Below are 18,459 nucleotides of genomic sequence, written 5' to 3'. Positions count from 1 at the left end.
TCCCTCCGAAGGTCCACCACTAGTTTGTTCTCTCTTTTATTGTATTTCATTGTATTTGATAAGAAAACTTTCAATATAATAGCCACATTAAACATGTTTTCCCATCCATCCAATGTGTTAAACATCACCTACAAATACGTATATACGCATACATTCTGCACAACCAACAAGAATTAATGACCTTAAATCAGGTATTAAACACCCGGTGTGGAGAGGCCGGCTTCTCCCTGGAGACCACCAGGGCTCATCTCTGGGGCTGGAGGCTGAAGGACAGCAGCTGTGCTATTAATGAACCTTCGTTCCAGAGGTTCCTCGAAGGCCCCTCCATCTCCTCCGTCTCCTCTGCTGCTCCTCCTCTCCCTCCGTCGCTTCAGAAAGCTGTCGAGAGGATAAACACAAAGCCACGATAAAGTTAAACAATTTCAGTCCAAGCCAAGAGTCCTTCACACTGAAGAACGTGAAGCTCACTCTGTTTGCAGCTTGACCGAGAGTTACCTTCGAACAGGCGACAGCAGATTGTGATACAATTTTACTTCAGGCTCCAAACTGATGTTGCTCTGCATGACTTCATTGCACATTCCTATATTAATGTGAAATTACAGACATAAACTATTTCCAATGTATGAACAAGGCTTACAGTTGGGAATTCAACCCTGGAGAGTAATGAGTAAATGCAAATCTTCCTCAAGAAGAATCATTTGAATTGAATTATTTCCTCCATGGTAGAAAAACAGCTTTTTAGTAGATGAAAATGAACAGAAGTGGGGTGTTCCAACAGTGGATCAAAGCAGAGTAGGTGTCAGCTAAAGTTCAACATCACCTCATCAGTGTAGAAGATTCAGCAGGTTTTGAATTCAGAAGCTGATCCCAGATCACCTGATGAGATGAGATGAGATGAGATGAGAGAGAGGACACCGGCTGTTTAGCCGTTTGATTGGAGTGTAAATCTGCAGGCTGTGACACGACCACCGAGCTGTACAGTCACAAAGCAGCGTGAAGCCCTCTACGCTGATATCAGGACACAGATTAGTAAGGAAAGATAAACTGTTATTTCACTGTTATCAGTGGAACTGGAGAGAGAAGAACAAATGAAGTACTTCGGTTCATTTTGAGATCATTCTCCTTGGAAACATAAGTTCCCCTGCGGAGAGTTGACTGAACTCAGATTGAATAGTTTGCTCAATCTTCTTTTATGTTCTGAAAAATGTAAAACTGAGTTCACCGAACACCCAGTGAGAGGTTACTGCTGCTGACACACCACTTTCAAAGATTAAGTTTTCAAGGCACTTCAAATTGCGATTTTATGCGATACAATGAAGCTTATAGTTGAACCATTTCCCACAAGACCCCAGTACAGTAAAAGTGCATGAAATACAAAAAAAAAAAACTACATTTGTACAGCAGGTTATATGACTTTCCAAAAAACCTGCCATGCCCTGTTTATGCATTGAGCCATGATAGATCTCATAGCAGAATTTATTAGAGCACAATGTAAACAGATTTGTCCTTGAATGTATTGCTTCTGCTGCCCCGGTGTACTGATCTATAAACATTTATTTTATTCTGGCCTACACATCACAAGTTAAGTTACACATAGATATAAGAGCTTGATATAGTATGTGAGAACAGCTTAACATCTAAGAAACAGATAAACTACATCCAATTTTAACGCATTTACTCAAATAGCACAGCCTCCATGTCCTCCTCTACAATACTAATCAACAGCTGATTTGTGAACAAAAATCTGAAAAATTAGCTGTTATACTAGGGTGAAGCGGGATTGAGGTGCGGATTAACATTGCATCAGGTTCATGTCAATACCCATCGAAAAGGAAATGCACATGCACAGTGTTGTTTATGTGCACAGAGGCGACGTTGAATGAGGCAACTTCAGCATAGACGTAATGGCAGCGATCCAACCAGCATGTAGCCGAAGCCTTTGAAGTGATCACACCTCTCCCGTGAGACCGCCTCTATCAGCTGGAGGTGCTTTGATCAGTGATTCTTTTGAACATGCACCTTCACCATCTACAAGTTCCTACAAAGTTATGCTGTATACTTTAATCCCATGGGCATCACAAGCGAGTTATGACAAGTGTGACAATAAGATGGTGTAACCCAAATAAATGTTTTTTTTGTGATTCATGGTTGCTGCAAGAGATCAAATATATTTAAAGGATTTATTCAAGATGTGACTGAAGTGAAGTGTTGAAATACACTGATATTATTGAAAAGAGACATTTGTTTCGCAGTTGTATTAAGTATGTATAGTGTAAAAGTCAGAACAGAAAAGTTTGACTCTGTGATGCTTATTATTGTACTTGCTTAGACCAAACTGTGTGCTAAACTAGAGTGAAGAGACCGTTTTAGCACTTGTAAAACTCACCAACACATATTTAAAAAATGTATCAAAAAACTAAAGTGAAAAAACAATTATGGTTTTACATGTTAGAGTATTTCTTGGCCAGGAAATGACTTCCAGAAGTTAATCACTGTGAGGATGGGCAGTGTGGCCACTTACAAGGAATTGTTTTGCACGTAATCCCTTGTAAAACAGTTTGTTGTTCTTACAATCTTATATAGATAAGGCAAAAAAGAGATAACGGTTAATCAATGAACAGCAGAGGTGGTGGCAAATTGATTTTTTAAAAACTTTTGAACTGAGCTAGGCTAGCCGCTTCAAAGCGGCATTGATCCTCATCTAACTCTTACAGAAAGTGATTAATATATTTCTCAAAATGTCGATCTATTCCTTCAAACACCCGGCTGGGAGTGGGTGGAAGTCAAGAGAAATCAGAGCACATGGACAGACTTTGGACACTTTTAATGGAAAAAAGAAAGAAAGAAAAAAAGAGTTGGCTGTAAGAATATCTGATGATCTGCTACAGTTCAGACTTTGCTCCCTGCAAAAAAACAGAGAGAAGTATTAAATTAGTTAGGCACCATGAGGTGTTGCTCAGAAGAGCAAATTAAATAAGTAGCTATAACAACTCACCAGTGCTTAATTTCTCAGTGGTCCATCTGCTTTATCCTGAAGGCATCAAGGGCAGCTGTGATATCTCAGTGAAACTCAAGGAAACCATACTAGATCTCCAGGAACGTTGTGCTATCCATTCTACCTTCATCGGAACTTGACATTTGTATATATGCATAAATCTTCAAGTTGTGGATGGAAACAATACTCCCTGTTGGATGTGCAGTCATGGTAGGCAGGCTACAGTATAAAGACTGCAGGAGTTTCCCCATAACTTCTGGATAATGGATTGGATAGCTGACATAGTTGAGAACCCCAAGTCGCAGGAGACAGTGAAGAGGGTTTGGGGCTTTTTCTCTTGAACAGATCGGGCTAGAAACTTGGAGATTGACATCTCTTAAGATGTGGAAAAGGGTGGACTAAGTCAAGTATCTACACTAAGTTTTAAAATGGGATGTGTAGAGCCTTATAACAGGTGTGTGGTTCAAACGCAATACAGAAAAACAGATGGAACAAGGTTAGCATTTGACATTTGCTCAGGAACAACATGATCCATTTGTCCCCAACTTGCTGAAGAAGCGAGCTGTTGTGTTTTGCGGTACGTACTAGATGGCTTTATCCTCTGGTCCCTTGTAGACTGCTTGTTGTTGGACTTGGACAACAGAATAATGGTCTAGAATATCTGTTAATGGGATTACAAGCACCCGTCATACCGTGCGACGTTGGTTCTGGAAAGTTTGTTGAAAAGGAACTAGTGGTTGGTCCCACATGGAATCTTGTTAGCTTGTCCAGGGAAGTAGAAGTCTGCAACTGCACAGTTTGTATTTGCTTTTGAGGATATGATGCATATTGACTTACCCACTATACAAAATAGGAAAATGGTCGGAGGTGGGCCTGCCAGATGATTGTTGGTAGGTGGGCACGCCAGATGCTTGTTGGGAGGTGGGCACGCCAGATGATTGTTGGTAGGTGGGCACGCCAGATGCCTGTTGGTAGGTGGGCACGCCAGATGCTTGTTGGTAAGTGGGCACGCCAGATGCTTGTTGGTAAGTGGGCACTCCAGATGCTTGTTGGTAAGTGGGCACGCCAGATGCTTGTTGAGAGGTGGGCACGCCAGATGATTGTTGGGAGGTGGGCACGCCAGATGCTTGTTGGGAGGTGGGCACGCCAGATGCTTTTTGGTAAGTGGGCACGCCAGATGCTTGTTGGTAGGTGGGCACAATAGATGATTGTTGGTAGGTGGGCATGCCAGATGCTTGTTGAGAGGTGGGCACAACAGATGATTGTTGGGAGGTGGGCACGCCAGATGATTGTTGGGAGGTGGGCATGCCAGATGATTGTTGGTAGGTGGGCATGCCAGATGATTGTTCGGAGGTGGGCACTCCAGATGATTGTTGGGAGGTGGGCACGCCAGATGATTGTTGGTAAGTGGGCACGCCAGATGCTTGTTGGTAGGTGGGTACAACAGATGATTGTTGGTAGGTGGGCACAACAGATGCTTGTTGGTAGGTGGGCTCAACAGATGATTGTTGGTAGGTGGGCACAACAGATGATTGTTGGTAGGTGGGAACAACAGATGCTTGTTGGGAGGTGGGCACAACAGATGCTTGTTGGGAGGTGGGCACAACAGATGATTGTTGGTAGGTGGGCACGCCAGATGCTTGTTGGGAGGTGGGCACAACAGATGCTTGCTGGGAGGTGGGCAGGCCAGTATCATAGTGTGTTTTTGATGTAAAGTAGTTCTGCCCATGACCTCCATCCAATTCATCATCCACATCAATGAAAAGCTTTAAGTAATTGGGGTTTTGCCTTTTGACAGCATCCTGAATGGGAAGCCTCATTGGGAATTGATGAGATGACACATCATGGACTTTTGGCAAAGAGTGAAACACAGTGGGGTCAATATTGGGTGATGGGTCTTGTCTAATCTGACCTTTGCTGTAGTGATAAGATGAAGAGAAATCAGTTTGCCCATTGTGGCTTTGTGCATAGCCTGTGGAGGTGGTGGCAATCTCCTGGTTGTATGGAGGTTGATATTGTGAATGAACAGTAGGAGATGAAGGGTGAACTGGACTTGACTGAGATACAGTCTCCACTTTCTGCCAGTGACCATTAGAACCAGAGGTGGGTTTAGAGCCAACTGGTTGCCAGGTTTGATGTTGTCCATAGTCACTGCCACTGGGTTTGACCTGACCACCATAATAATTCCAACTTGGAGCCCCTTCATATTGTGATTGAGATGAAGTAGATTGAACTTTTGTTGGGTTATATGATCCTGTTTGCCCACTTTGACCTTTCACATAGTCCGTGCTTGCAGAATTTACCTGGGGAGTGTTGTACCCCGTGTAAACATTGGCAGATTGTTGGGGATAAGCAAACTGTACATTTGTTGGGTTATATGATCCTGTTTGCCCACTTTGACCTTTCACATAGTCCATGCTTGTAGGATTTACCTGGGGAGTGTAGTACCCACTGTAAACATCGACAGATTGTTGGGGATAAGCAAACTGGACATTTGTTGGGTTATATGATCCTGTTTGCCCACTTTGACCTTTCACATAGTCCGTGCTTGCAGAATTTACCTGGGGAGTGTTGTACCCCGTGTAAACATTGGCAGATTGTTGGGGATAGTGATAGACTGGAGTTGCTGGCTGACTAACATAACCAGGTGAGAAAGTAACCAGTTTCACATCAGTATGTTTACCATGAGCTGACTCATAGAGCTGGTTTTCTGTTTGTTGCTGCGGTCCACCAGAATTCAACAACATCCATCCTGAATCACTGTGGGTTGAACTAAATTGTGGATTTGTTGACTGTGTGTAACTGTTCTGAACAAAATCATAAGCTCCTGGACCTTTTATATTTGTAAAATCACCACCTATGCTGTTGGCAGGTCTTGGAGATTGGCTAGTAGGTGGAATGGGAACAGATAAACTGAGTTGAAAGCTTGGTTTAGAAACTTTATCAACATGTTTTGCTCCATATGGGTCATTGGTGGAACCTTTGACCCCCTGCCCATCTGAACCAGAGGGATGATTGAAACTAGTGTGGAGCTGAACACTGGTCGGCCTGTAGTTAAAGGCACCATCACTTCCACCTGGAGAGCCTTTAATACTCTGACTGGTTTCTTGATTTGTGCTTGGGGAACTGGCAGAAGGAAGCTTAAGACTGAATTCAAAGCTTCTGGGCCCGGCTAGTGGCTGATTCCTCAGTGGTGGAGTGTGGGATTGGCTGCTGTGCTTTGGGTTCTGAGCTTGACGATAAAGGCTGGGTTGATTTTGTGACTGGGGATGGTTCAGAGAAGTTCCTTGAGGCTTTTGCCAGGTTTTACCATGGGTGTTGGACTGTAGCCTCCTGTGGGCCTGCCTCAGGGCCTGGATGTGCTGAAGAGGGCGACGAATCCCTGAGTTAAATCCCTTCTCCTGCTGTTTATGGCCAAAGCCCTGCCATGCTTCCGGATTAACAGAATTTCTGGCTAAAAGGGGACACAGATAACACATTAAAAGACAAGTAAAAAAAAATTTGCAAGTGTGTCTTTAACCACTTGTCGGCATCTTTGTTTTAACGTTGCATATCTGGGCTTCCTTGAAATTTTAAGTTGACTGTACTGGAGAAGAAAATTAGGGTAGTTTTGTGCGATTCAGCTCAAGTTTTTCCATTAAAATTTTAATGTCAATACTGCTGTGCTCCCTTGCATCACAGTAAAGGTTCCTAGAGAGTTCTCAAATTGAGTCAACAGCTCATAAAGCTTGTTGAAGATCATTTGATGAGTTTTGAGAATTGAGAGTGTAAAACTTGAGAGATAAGTAGTCACCCGTTTAGTCAGTTCAGGTTTGCTCTCCTTTAACATTTCAGTTTTAAGGAGTCACATCTTCATTAGATATGAAGTTACAGCTGCAGCTGCCAGAGCCACTTTGTGCACAAAGTCAGTACAAAGACAACATGCAGAGCTGGATGTTCACATGTGACTGTAGAGGAACCTTCATAATCATCAGAATTTTCATTGTTATGAAAATAAACAATCATGACATAGATTTAAACTGACTTTAAGATATTTTCAGCTGCATTTAATTGTCTTTCATTGCAAGTTTTAATAGAGAATGTGAAGTTACGTCACGCCGTGGGACGTTGGGCGCCATCTTTGGAGGATCGCGGATGTAAACACTTGCTAGTCCCCCTAAAAAAAGTTCCCCAAAGTCGCTTAAAAGTAATCATTGTGGGACAGTACTGCTGCGTAAAAAAATGCCACAGTAGTATATGCACTAATACCAAAAACGAGATAGTTCACGATGTCTGGATAAGTCAGTGGAGGGAGTAAATCTGGGTCTTAATAAGTTGTAGTTTTTCTGTGTACCTTGTTTCTCGTTAAATTTGAGTTTCCCTTCCCCTTCTCCATTTCTTTTTTTTTATTTTATTTTTGTCCATCTTCCTCATCTCTTTTTCTTTCTCTTTTACTTCTTGCTCGTTTTCCTCCGTTTTCCCCACTCTGTTTACGTTTGCGTTCCTCCAAAGATGGCGCCGACGTCCCACAACGCCAAAGCGGCGTGACGTCAGCTTCACATTCTCTATACTGTTATTGTTGAAAAAAAACAAGTGTACTCTGTTTTTTGCATCTTATAGTGTGCATCTTAAAATATGAGTCACACTTACCTCTTGGAAAGGCTGAGGAGTAGTCTAGCTCACTCAACAAGCAAAGAAGCAATAAACTGTGAAGCATATGCAAATTAAACACATTATAAGAAGACAGAGCCATATACAAAAATAACTGTTGCAGATTTTCAAGGTCAGTATCAAATTTGCAAGTGTTACCTTGTAAGTTGTAGCCAAGTAACCATGACTACTACAGCTCCACTCATGGTCTATATTGATGACTACTTGCGCTGGGCTGGACTGTGCCTGCAGAGCTGTCCTGTCAGACCACAGAGTGTGCAGGTTGTGCTGTTGTGAACCTGGTTTTCAGTTTGTCTTTCCAGCCTGCAGGAAGCTCCCAGGTGTCATCAATCACACTCACTCACACACACACACACACACACACACACACACACACACACACACACACACACACACACACACACACACACACACACACACACACACACACACACACACAGGTGTGATCACTTGACATGATTGCACTGGCAGCGAGTGTTTATCTTCCCCCTGGAGAGGATGTGATCAGTGCGAATGAATGTAATTCTATCTGAAAGATTTGATTGTGTTGGTTGAGTGCTCCTTCATATCAGGATGTTTTTTTTCCTGGTCTGCTGCTCCATCCTATAAACCAGAGTTTGTTGTTTATTCTTGTGGTGGCATTTTTTTTTTCATTCCCTGTCTCAAAAGTCAGAGAAAGCAGAAGAAATCCTCGAGCTGCATATTTCCTGTCTCATATAACTTTATTTTGATTTTTTTTCCTATTATGCATGAAGATTGCACCTGAACTTTTGTATTTTGTTCATGCAGGAAAAACTGTTTAACTTTTTTTTTTTCTCCAAAACTTCCACCACAGCAATTTCACATGACATACTGTACCTCTCCACAGGTATCACACAAAGCACCAACATCAGCTGCTGGAGAAAACATTCAAGAAGCTAAACCATGAAATGAATAGTTAGTCACATAACAGGATCATATCAAAAATACATGGATTGGCATCAACAGCAGATTAAATTATAACTCCAGCACCAATGAGATCAATACAATCCATTAGATCACATTAGATTAAGTCTTTAATTTTTTCTATGTACAACAAATTACAGTTTTTACAATCTATGATGTTTGTGTTCTTTAGTTCTTTCTTTTCTTTTCTGATGAACTGTTTAATTATGACTTTTAGCTGAATATAAGTCATCATCAATATCCAAAATGTTAGTTACAGTCACAGATACACACAGAAAGACACAGTGGGACTATGACCTGGCATATCTGCATATCTGCTGTGCTGTATACTGTCACTGTTGGACCTGCTTGTGTTTAAGAGAAAATACAGTAAAAGCAGGTAGAAGCTGTGCAGCAGCAGCATACCACCTCTGCCTGCAAATCTTATACACCTACATTAGTATGCACTCAAGTATAAAATGTCAAAGACTGAACAGTTGTTTTCTACCACAACAAGCCAAGCATTCACCGTTTCAACCTAACGATGATGGATCACCTCAAGTTGTTTTTAAACCTATTTATTTGCCTGCTTATTTACTCTGCAAGGCGCGAGGTGGTGACTGCAAAATTGATTTTAACAAACACAATATCGTCTGCTCCTCCTGCATTTGAAACCGAAAGTAGAGTCCCGTCTGAGAAATAAAACTGACAAATAGGGGCTGTATTGAAATGCAATGATAGACTCACATCAGAGTCTCATCTCAGCTCCTATAACAACAGTCACAGTTTGGTTCATAAAAGTGTTGACAATGTTAAAGTAGTCACCGTATGGAAGCCCACTGCTGCCTTGAGAGACCATTCAATATGCCACATTATGTGAAAATAATACACTGATACACTAAGCAACAATTTGTATGTATATTGTTTATTATGCTTGAATTGACCTTTCTCTAACTGTATAAAAGTTGAAATACACAGTGAATATTGTCCTCTGATATTCAAATGCAAATATTTAGCAACTTGTCAAATACATTAATTAACACCTTTTTCTTGTCATGTAAATATACTGTAGATCACAACAAGTTTGTGTTATATTTTCTGCAATATATGGATGTGATTAAGGCAAAGTTGACATGAAAGTAAAATTACAGAATGAGAAACTAAGCTATTGTTATTGCTATTTTGAGTTTTAAAAGATAAGATAAGCTATTCCTTTATCCATTCCACAGTGGGGAAATTTCCAGTATTACAGCAGCCAAAGGAGAATAGACAGGTTGGAATAGAGCATAACAATAAATACAGCCATAAATTCAAATTTATACAGGAGATATCCTGTGAACAGTGATAAAATATACAATAAATTATGTTATACAGTCATGAACAGGTCACATTGTCAGCATCGTTCCTTTTATTTCACACAGTCATGTTTCTTGTCAAAACTTGACATCTTTAACCACTGTGTAACTCCACTCCTGGAAAATCAGCACCAGATTGGAGGATTTTATTCTAGTAGTGGCCAATGTAGCCTTAAGCAGAGATGAGGAGCGGGGCTGAGAGGGCCTCAATCCACACCCCACTCAAGTGGCATTACTTCAAGGCAATCAATTTGCAGCTCTCATGTGGAGCTATACTGCTTCATGCATGTTTACAGACCTCTAGAACAGACTTTTCTTTTTTTCTGTTTTCAAAACAAATCAATACGAGACAGTAGATACTGTATGCAGAGGAGTGACAGACTTTTGGAAGTGAAGGACGACGCCATGTTGCAGAAACAATGGAGAGGTGACATCTTAAACCTGCAGGATGCGCCGTAAAGTTTGCAACGCAGCTGAAACTAACGCTCCTTTAACTTTATCTCAGCATCAGCAGCTTGGCTTAGTTACCGATGCACAGCGGCAGTCATTTGTTTGGCCTTTCGCTCCACCTAAACGTGTTCCCCTCTCCTTCTCCTCCGGATTGATTCCTCCCTGTGCGTTGTGTCATTCTGCCGTGGATGAGTGATGCCTCTCTGACAACCAGTCAATAACTAATTTAGTTTCACTCTCAGGTTCCTCCACCGCCGCATCACGCTGCGTGTTTGTGTTGAACGTGAGTGATTTTCTGTTTGTATTTGTTTTCCTGTTTTCTGAGCAAAGAGCTGCTTGACTCCCTTGCTAATTGTTTCAGGGATTAAGACCTCATGCTCACTCTTATACAACTCTAGTGTGTGTGTGTGTGTGTGTGTGTGTGTCTGTGTGTCTGTGTGTGTTTGTACATCTGTGAGCTCGAGCACTTGTGCCTTTATATAGGTGCAGAGCTGTCACAAGCAGCAGCACTGCACAGCAAAGCGGTAGTGTTGATGGTGGAGAGGAGGAGAGGTGTTACACTGGAATAATGATGACAAAGAGCCACCTGTCAGAGCTCAGCCTTTTTTCAGATGTCATTTCACACTGAATGGGTAATCAGGTCGGCGCCGTGTGAACTCGGAGGCTGCAGGATTAAGGGGGTCTTCAAACTTTTTAATGTCGAGTATCCTCTCGCTGAGGCGGGGAAGGCAGGAAAATTATACGGTACGGGACACCTGCCTTAGAGGGGAGATTTTTTAGAATTATTAGATTTAACGCAGCACAAAGAGGCGTGTGTTTGAGAATAATGAGGTGGAAACAACTGGGGTTTTGTTCTTTGCGGAAAAACCTGTGGAGACAAAGTGAAATAGAAAACTTGCTGAGTGACTGAGAATCTGTAAAGTGCAGACGACCCTGAGGGAATGGCCACCAAACGCCTCGACTGTCTGGACACTGAAACGCCGAAAAGTCGAATTAGTTTCTTTCTTTCCTGTATCAGATCAATATCAATCTAATGATGATATAGTCCTTCTCTGTTATGTTCAATGGGATCCTACAAACAAATGCGTTATTTTCCATGAGAGTTTATCTTATTTTACACTTATCATATGTTTTATTTGAAGTGTTGATTCATAAGAAGATGTATTTGTAGTTATAAGAACCAAAAACCATCTCAGTGTAGTTTCTTCTATCAATGTCGGCAAATCAGGAGATCAGGAGGATCTGAGCCTCTTTTCTGATTGGCTGACTGATTACTGGGTGGACATATAAATATCTTGCAGTTTTAAGGTATAACACTCAAAGAAACTGAATCGTGCACACTGCTTTGTTGTGACATCACAAAGTCACATCACAGAAGTCTTAACTCAAATAGATAGGCTAACATCCTGACTCTAACTTTACACTTAAGAAAAAGAGATTAGATTATTATTTCTTCATGTCGACTCCATTAACTCTAACAACCACTAATCACTTAAAAAAACTAATTAATGGTAAAATACCAACTGTTTTTCTTGAAATGCTCTCTCAGTGAGTTATTTTTGTCCTCAGGAGTGTTGGGAGCGATCGCACCATTAGGGATATAATGCTTCACTCATACAAGTGGTTTCACTTGACTTGCTTGATTAGACCTTCAGAGGACTGCGGGGGCATATACACAAACCAAGGTTGATAATTCCTATTAGTGCAGTGAGTATTAGCGCATCACATAATTCCCACCATTGCTCCCCTCAGCTCCTACCTGACTGGGAGTCTAATCAGCCAGAATAATTGAAACTAACTGTGTGGGTGTGCGGAGCCTCCAAAGTGCGTCTGCATATTTAATCCGATGAGATAAATGTGGATTTTATGGCTCAAATCAAGATAACGACAACAGGGAAACCCACAATAATCCAGCGTTAAGGCATCCTGCTGGAATGCATTCTTCTGATGCTTAACAATAGTACTTTATGAAAAGCCTTCAAAATATATCAGATTTTAAACCTATAACATATGTAGAGAAAGATACAACACTGGCTTTGTAGATCTTCCACAGAGGCATGCGTCATAAAAATAAAAATCTGTCTTGTTTGGTAATTTGAACAATGAAGCAGCACAGTGTCAGAGTGAACGCTGACACTGTCAGAGAAAATAAATAACAAATACTGAGCCGGCTGGAAAGCTGAGTTTACGCCATATCAGATTCATCTCTTTCATCATGCATGCATGTGTGTGTGTGTGTGTGTGTGTGTGTGTGTGTGTGTCAGCTCCTCAGTCTTCACTTCCTCTCTGATGAGAAATCTGTGAGTTAAATTGCTCCATGTCTCTGGCTTCACACCTTCTGATGAGCTGTTGACGTGAAGCAAAGGATCCTTTTTATCTCTCCACAGCTTCAGCAGTGTAATCAGCCTCTGCATCATATTTTTATAGAATCAAATTAGAGAAGAAGAGGTTGAAATTTGTCACAAGAAAGTAAAACACAGTCCCACCTTTGTCTGTTTGTTGTCTTGTGTCGACTACCTGAACCTGCTCTTCCCCACAGGAGCCACTAGGAGGCAGAGTCTCAACACTGTTAGACAACAGCTGTGTGCAGGTGGGTCAGCAGTGTTCAGGGTTTTTCTACAGCACTAATCAACCACCGCACTACTTGAAAACATGAGGGTGTTGAGCAGAGAGAGAGAGAGAGAGACAGCCAAGCAGGGGTTGAACAAAATCATTGCTCTCCACACAGCATGACAATGTAATGAGGTTTTAGTCTTTTGAAATAGTAAAACATTTTTGGTTCATTATGCGTGAACTAATTAGAAGACTAATTAGACTGCAGCAGAGGACATCAGTTGAGTGGGTGGGCCTTCAATGTGGCCAGGATGAAACTTGCTGCCAAAACGATGTGGTTGCATGATGCAGTCCGAGTGATCGGATCTCAGGCACGTCCTAAACGCATCTTGGGTGCGTTTACACTTAAAGGGATAGTTCAACATTTTGGCAAATTGGCCCATTGCCATAATCGCTATAGTCATAGCAGTAGGTTCGTTACCTTTAATTGTCGGTGCAAGCTATTTTTAGAAAGGCGGAACAGAGTCGTGAGCTGCTCAGAGCTACGCTATGAAGGCTAAAGGAATTTCTTGGTTTCCCTCATCAAACTCATCAAATACACAATCCAACAACTCCAAAACGCTGTCGTGGACAAGTTGTGAGCTGCACAATCACCACGCTATGAGATAATAACGGAGCGTTACAAAACAGAGCTGTTTTAGAGGTAAATTCGTGCAAAACCCCTGATGCGCGTTGCGTTCAGGGACAGTTTTTCAGCAAGCAGACTCTGTATTTACCCTGTATTTACCTCGAAAATGGCTCCATTTTGTAACGTTCCGTTATTATCTCATAGCGTGGTGATTGTGCAGGTCACAACTTGTCCACGAAAGCGCTTTGGAGTTTGGGGATTTTGTATTTGATGAGTTTGATGAGGGAAACCAAGAAATTCCTTTAGCCTCCGTAGTATAGCTCTGAGCAGCTCGCGACTCTGCTCCGCTGTTCTAAAAATAGCTTGCACTGACAATTAAAGGTAACGAACCTATATGACTATAGCGATTATGGCAATGGGCCAATTTGCCAAAATGTTGAACTATCCCTTTAACTCAGAGCAGGTGGTGAACTAAACACACAGTCATTGTACTGTACAAAAATGCATCCCTGAGTTTCTAGTTTGTCAAATCAAGTGACCGTCTTCTAAACTTACTGTCCTTTTAGTGCACGTTTCTGTCTGTGCTTCCCTCTCTGCACCACAGAAACACTGTGTGGAGCAACACAAAGGGCCTGTAACTTCAGAGGATCCCCACTTGACTTGATTTACTCAGACTGTGAGGGACTGTGATGCTCCATCCCCCCATCACTTCCCACTGAAGGGATCTCCTAAAGCGACATGAAATAACTTTTGATGAGCTGCGGCAACGGCAACCTCTGCAGCTAGTTACAAGTGCTTATCACAGGAGGCTGGTGCATTTTAATTCAGCTTGTATATGAGTGGTGAGAGGAGGTGCACTACGAGGAAGCAGACTTCAATACAAGAGAGGAAACATGACTTTAAATGACATCAGTGGTCGTACATCAGTTTACTGCAACTGAAAACGTAGAGTCAAAGCAGCTCTTAGTTTAACTGTGGTTAGCTACTAACAGTTAGCATTAGAATGAGATGAGCAGCCCAAGCAGGGATGACAGCTCCAGCTATGAAAGTGGCTGAATGTCTTCCCCTGCCTTCATCATTACTCAAGAGGTTTTGAACCCAGAAAATGAAGAGTTTTTGAAAAGTTGCTCTCTGTTTTAATTGGAAAACTCCAAGGTTGTGTTGTAGTCTGCAGGGCAAACACACTTTTGAAAGGATGACATAGACACCAAAGATCTCTCCTTGATTAGGGCTTAAAGGACCCATGCTGTGCACTTTTTAAGGGTTTATTTTAACTGTAGATATCCTTAGCAAAATGTGGTTTTGAGTACCTATCTGCTTAATGTCGTTTTATAGCTCCTTTCTGTAGCCTCTTTCTGGAGCTCTGGCAAGCACACGTCATTTATCCAATCAAAAGAGACAATCAGCACCTCTCCTCTGATTGGCTGACTGTTTTCTGAGTGGCATATCACAGACAAGCAACTGTCCTTCACTACCAGGTATTTCTGCTTTTTACAATCGTCTTTGCTGCTTTTTCTTCACAGTGTTTTGCACAACTAATGAACTGCAGAGTTGACAATCTCCTTGTGAATGGTCATAGTACAGCGGCTAAGCATGAAAATTGTGCACTTTTTGAAAGAAACATGAAACTTCTACCATAGTTAGTTTATGCCATGAGGTTTATTTTAAGATCGGGAGGGAAGTCAGATTTGACCTCTGAGGCCCGGGAGAGGTCAAATCCAAGATGGCCGCCAATAATATTCAAAAATGCCTATCGCTGGAACCAAACACAGTAGAAAAACACTTAAGGTGTCATTTCCCACTAATTTTTGGGTGCCCATTCTGTTGGTGATACCTTTGAGACCAATAGAATTCAAAAAAATGCATTTAGATCAATGTGGAGGTCAAATTATGCAGACATAGGGAGGTGAACAGTGCAAAAAGGTAGTTTGTTTCCAAAAAAATAGCCTAACAGTGATGATGATGTTAATAATGATGATAATAGTGCCAATAATAATAATCATTATCATAATAAGTTCTTTTTTTTAACTGATTTATTATTAACTCATTGGCTGCCAGCCATTTTCAGAGCAGAGAGCTGCATACTGCCAGCCGTTTTAGAGCATTTTTTACAGACCCTTTCAAGACCCACAGAATATTGTGTTCATGTAAACATGTAAACACCAAAACTACCAAGAGTAAGAGTAGACTCTCTTCTTTCATTAGGAAAAAAAATTTTGTTTCTACCTTTTTCCATTCTTTAGTAAACGGCAGTAGAACATTGGCTGGTTTCGCCAAAAACACCTGTTTTTGACCAGAACACATTCAAGAAAATGCATTTATGTAAAGGTGCAAATCTGCAATTTAATAATACTGTCGCCCTCCTCTTTCCGCGGAGAGAGGGGTGGTGTCCGGCGCTGTGTGGAAGCATTGCGAAGGCCCATGGAGGGGAGTTGACACAAATGTGCTTTCGCCCAGTACTCTGAATTAGAGTTCTCAATTTCAACCCAAACCCGAGTAAGGCCGATGGGTCGGGTTGGTTTGGCACGAGATGCTGTGTGTATCTCCAAAAAACCACAATGTTTTTGTGGCCGAAATTGAATCAGTTTCACCCACTGATAAGGTGCTGCTGCGTCACTGGCACCATCTGCTCTCGCTGCAAAGAAAGCATGTCACTTTTTTAGTTTAGTTTTCTTTTTTTTTGTTGGGCTGGGCTGGGTTTGGCCAGACAACTAATGCTGGTGTATCGAGCTCTGTCGGGTCCGGGCTTAAAACCCACAGGCCGGGTCAGGTCGGGTTGTAATTTTCAGGCCCGTTGAGAACTCTACTTTGAATGTCAAAGTGAAGAAATTTAATGAAGTGCAGGTAAACGGAGTAACTATTGGCACTTTTCCACTACACAGTCACGGCACGGCTCAGTAAAGGTGCTTTTCCATTACAGCTGAGTTCTCTAGTTCCTCCTCAGCAGGGGTGGGGGGATTGCAAGGCCACACTGTTTCTCTCTCTATTTTCGATCTTCTCGTCAGCTCCAAACTCACTTGTCTGTTCCTCGATTACGGACCACAGCGTGGTTTTCCACACAGCATCATTTAACTCGGGTGAAGGAATAACAACGGTCTCGGTACAAATGAATTTGCATGTCGGACATCGCGCTCACGACTCTTCCAGTGACAACGCTCTGCCCAATCAGTGGAAGGCAGTCGGCTGACGTCACGTTTTAGGTATGGCCGTTCCAGGATTGAGGACTACGGCCCTCTCCAGGAGCCGAGCTGGTCCTCAAAGGGATGAGGGACGGCCGCAAGGGTGGCTGGTGACCTGAGGGGACCTCTACACGACGCTGGCTGGCCCTCTATAACGGGAACCCCGCCTGGCTGCATCCCACCGGCTGGCGGTCAGCTGGGGGCAGTTTGGGCTCGTAATGATTATAGAAGGTGGCGGACCAGCTGCTGATGCAGAAATGGGTCCGTATGGGCTGTATCATGTCGTAGTACTCACGATGGCGCCTGACGTGCAGGTAAACACGGAAAGCCGTATGACCCAGTAGCCAAATGCCTCGTCATCTAATTAGTGACACACATGAATGGATGAACGAGATTCCCACTGTCCCTACCTACTATCTAGCGAAACCCCCTGACAACCGGGTTTTGATTACAGCGAGTAGAGCCGTTGGTGACAGGGTTGGCGCGTGGCCGGATGGTGGTCCACCGGTCCTCTCCAATCTCGCACCGCATGTTTGTGGAGAACCTGGTGCTAAATCACTTGCAGACGACCTGATTCTGGGTCAGGGTTTTGTACGTAGCAGAGCAGCTCCCTCGCTGCGATCTCTTGAAAGTCAGCCCATGATCCAAGCTTTTGTCGGTCTGAGGGCGTGGGCCCCCAGTTGGCAGTCCCCCTCATCCCTCACCGGTGGACTAGGGGCACGGTGGCAGCCCTCAGTCAGGCAAGGATAGAGGAGGAGGAGCACCAAGTGGACCAGAGCCTGAGAGCCAGGGAGAGAGTAACAAGCGGCTGTGGTGTACTAGTGCCACGAACAGAGCCGAGAGACAGTGTCTCTTTAACTCATTGGCTGCCATTGATGTCTATAGACATGTTGTTTCTGTTGTATATTAACTTCAAAGTCACTGTTCTGCTTGACATGTTTCTTTCCACAAAAAGCTTGTTTTCTCAGTGTTCTGGTCAAAAACAGGTGTTTTGGTCAAAAACAGGTGTTTTTGGCGAAACCAGCCAATGTTCTACTGCCGTTTACTAAAGAATGGAAAAAGGTAGAAACAAACTTTTTTTTCCTAATGAAAGAAGAGAGTCTATTCTTTCTCTTGGTAGTTTTGGTGTTTACATGTTTACATGAACACAATATTCTGTGGGTCTTGAAAGATCTGTAAAAAATGCTCTAAAACGGCTGGCAGTATGCAGCTCTCTGCTCTGAAAATGGCTGGCAGCCAATGAGTTAATAATATAATAAATCAGTTAAAAAAAAGAACTTATTATGATAATGATTATTATTATTGGCACTATTATCATCATTATTAACATCATCATCACTGTTAGGCTATTATTTTGGAAATAAACTACCTTTTTGCACCGTTCACCTCCCTATGTCTGCATTATTTGACCTTCACATTGATCTAAATGCATTTTCTTGAATTCTATTGGTCTCAAAGGTATCACCAACAGAATGGGCACCCAAAAATTAGTGGGAAATGACACCTTAAGTGTTTTTCTACTGTGTTTGGTTCCAGCGATAGGCATTTTTGAATATTATTGGCGGCCATCTTGGATTTGACCTCTCCCGGGCCTCAGAGGTCAAATCTGACTTCCCTCCCGATCTTAAAATAAACCTCATGGTATAAACTAACTATGGTAGAAGTTTCATGTTTCTTTCAAAAAGTGCACAATTCCCCTTGATTTGAGGGCTTAACCGCTGTACT

General features: G+C 42.4%; 1 protein-coding gene across 1 annotated transcript; it reads right to left on the bottom strand.

Annotated features, from left to right (window-relative positions):
* Positions 1-3,828: 3,828 nt before the first annotated feature.
* On the bottom strand, positions 3,829-7,945 carry LOC146986333 (uncharacterized). The gene is made up of 4 exons (XM_085780463.1): positions 7,784-7,945; positions 7,625-7,680; positions 5,428-6,449; positions 3,829-5,298 (listed from the first exon to the last, which is right to left on the bottom strand). The coding sequence occupies exons 1-4, from the start codon at positions 7,828-7,830 to the stop codon at positions 3,829-3,831; spliced, it is 2,595 nt and encodes an 864-aa protein (XP_085636589.1). The 5' UTR covers positions 7,831-7,945.
* Positions 7,946-18,459: the final 10,514 nt, after the last annotated feature.

Source organism: Trachurus japonicus, chromosome 6 (assembly GCF_045865225.1).
Source record: "Trachurus japonicus isolate A0001 chromosome 6, Traja_1.0".
Classification (NCBI taxonomy): domain Eukaryota; kingdom Metazoa; phylum Chordata; class Actinopteri; order Carangiformes; family Carangidae; genus Trachurus; species Trachurus japonicus.
This window is presented reverse-complemented; position numbering and strand designations above follow the sequence as displayed.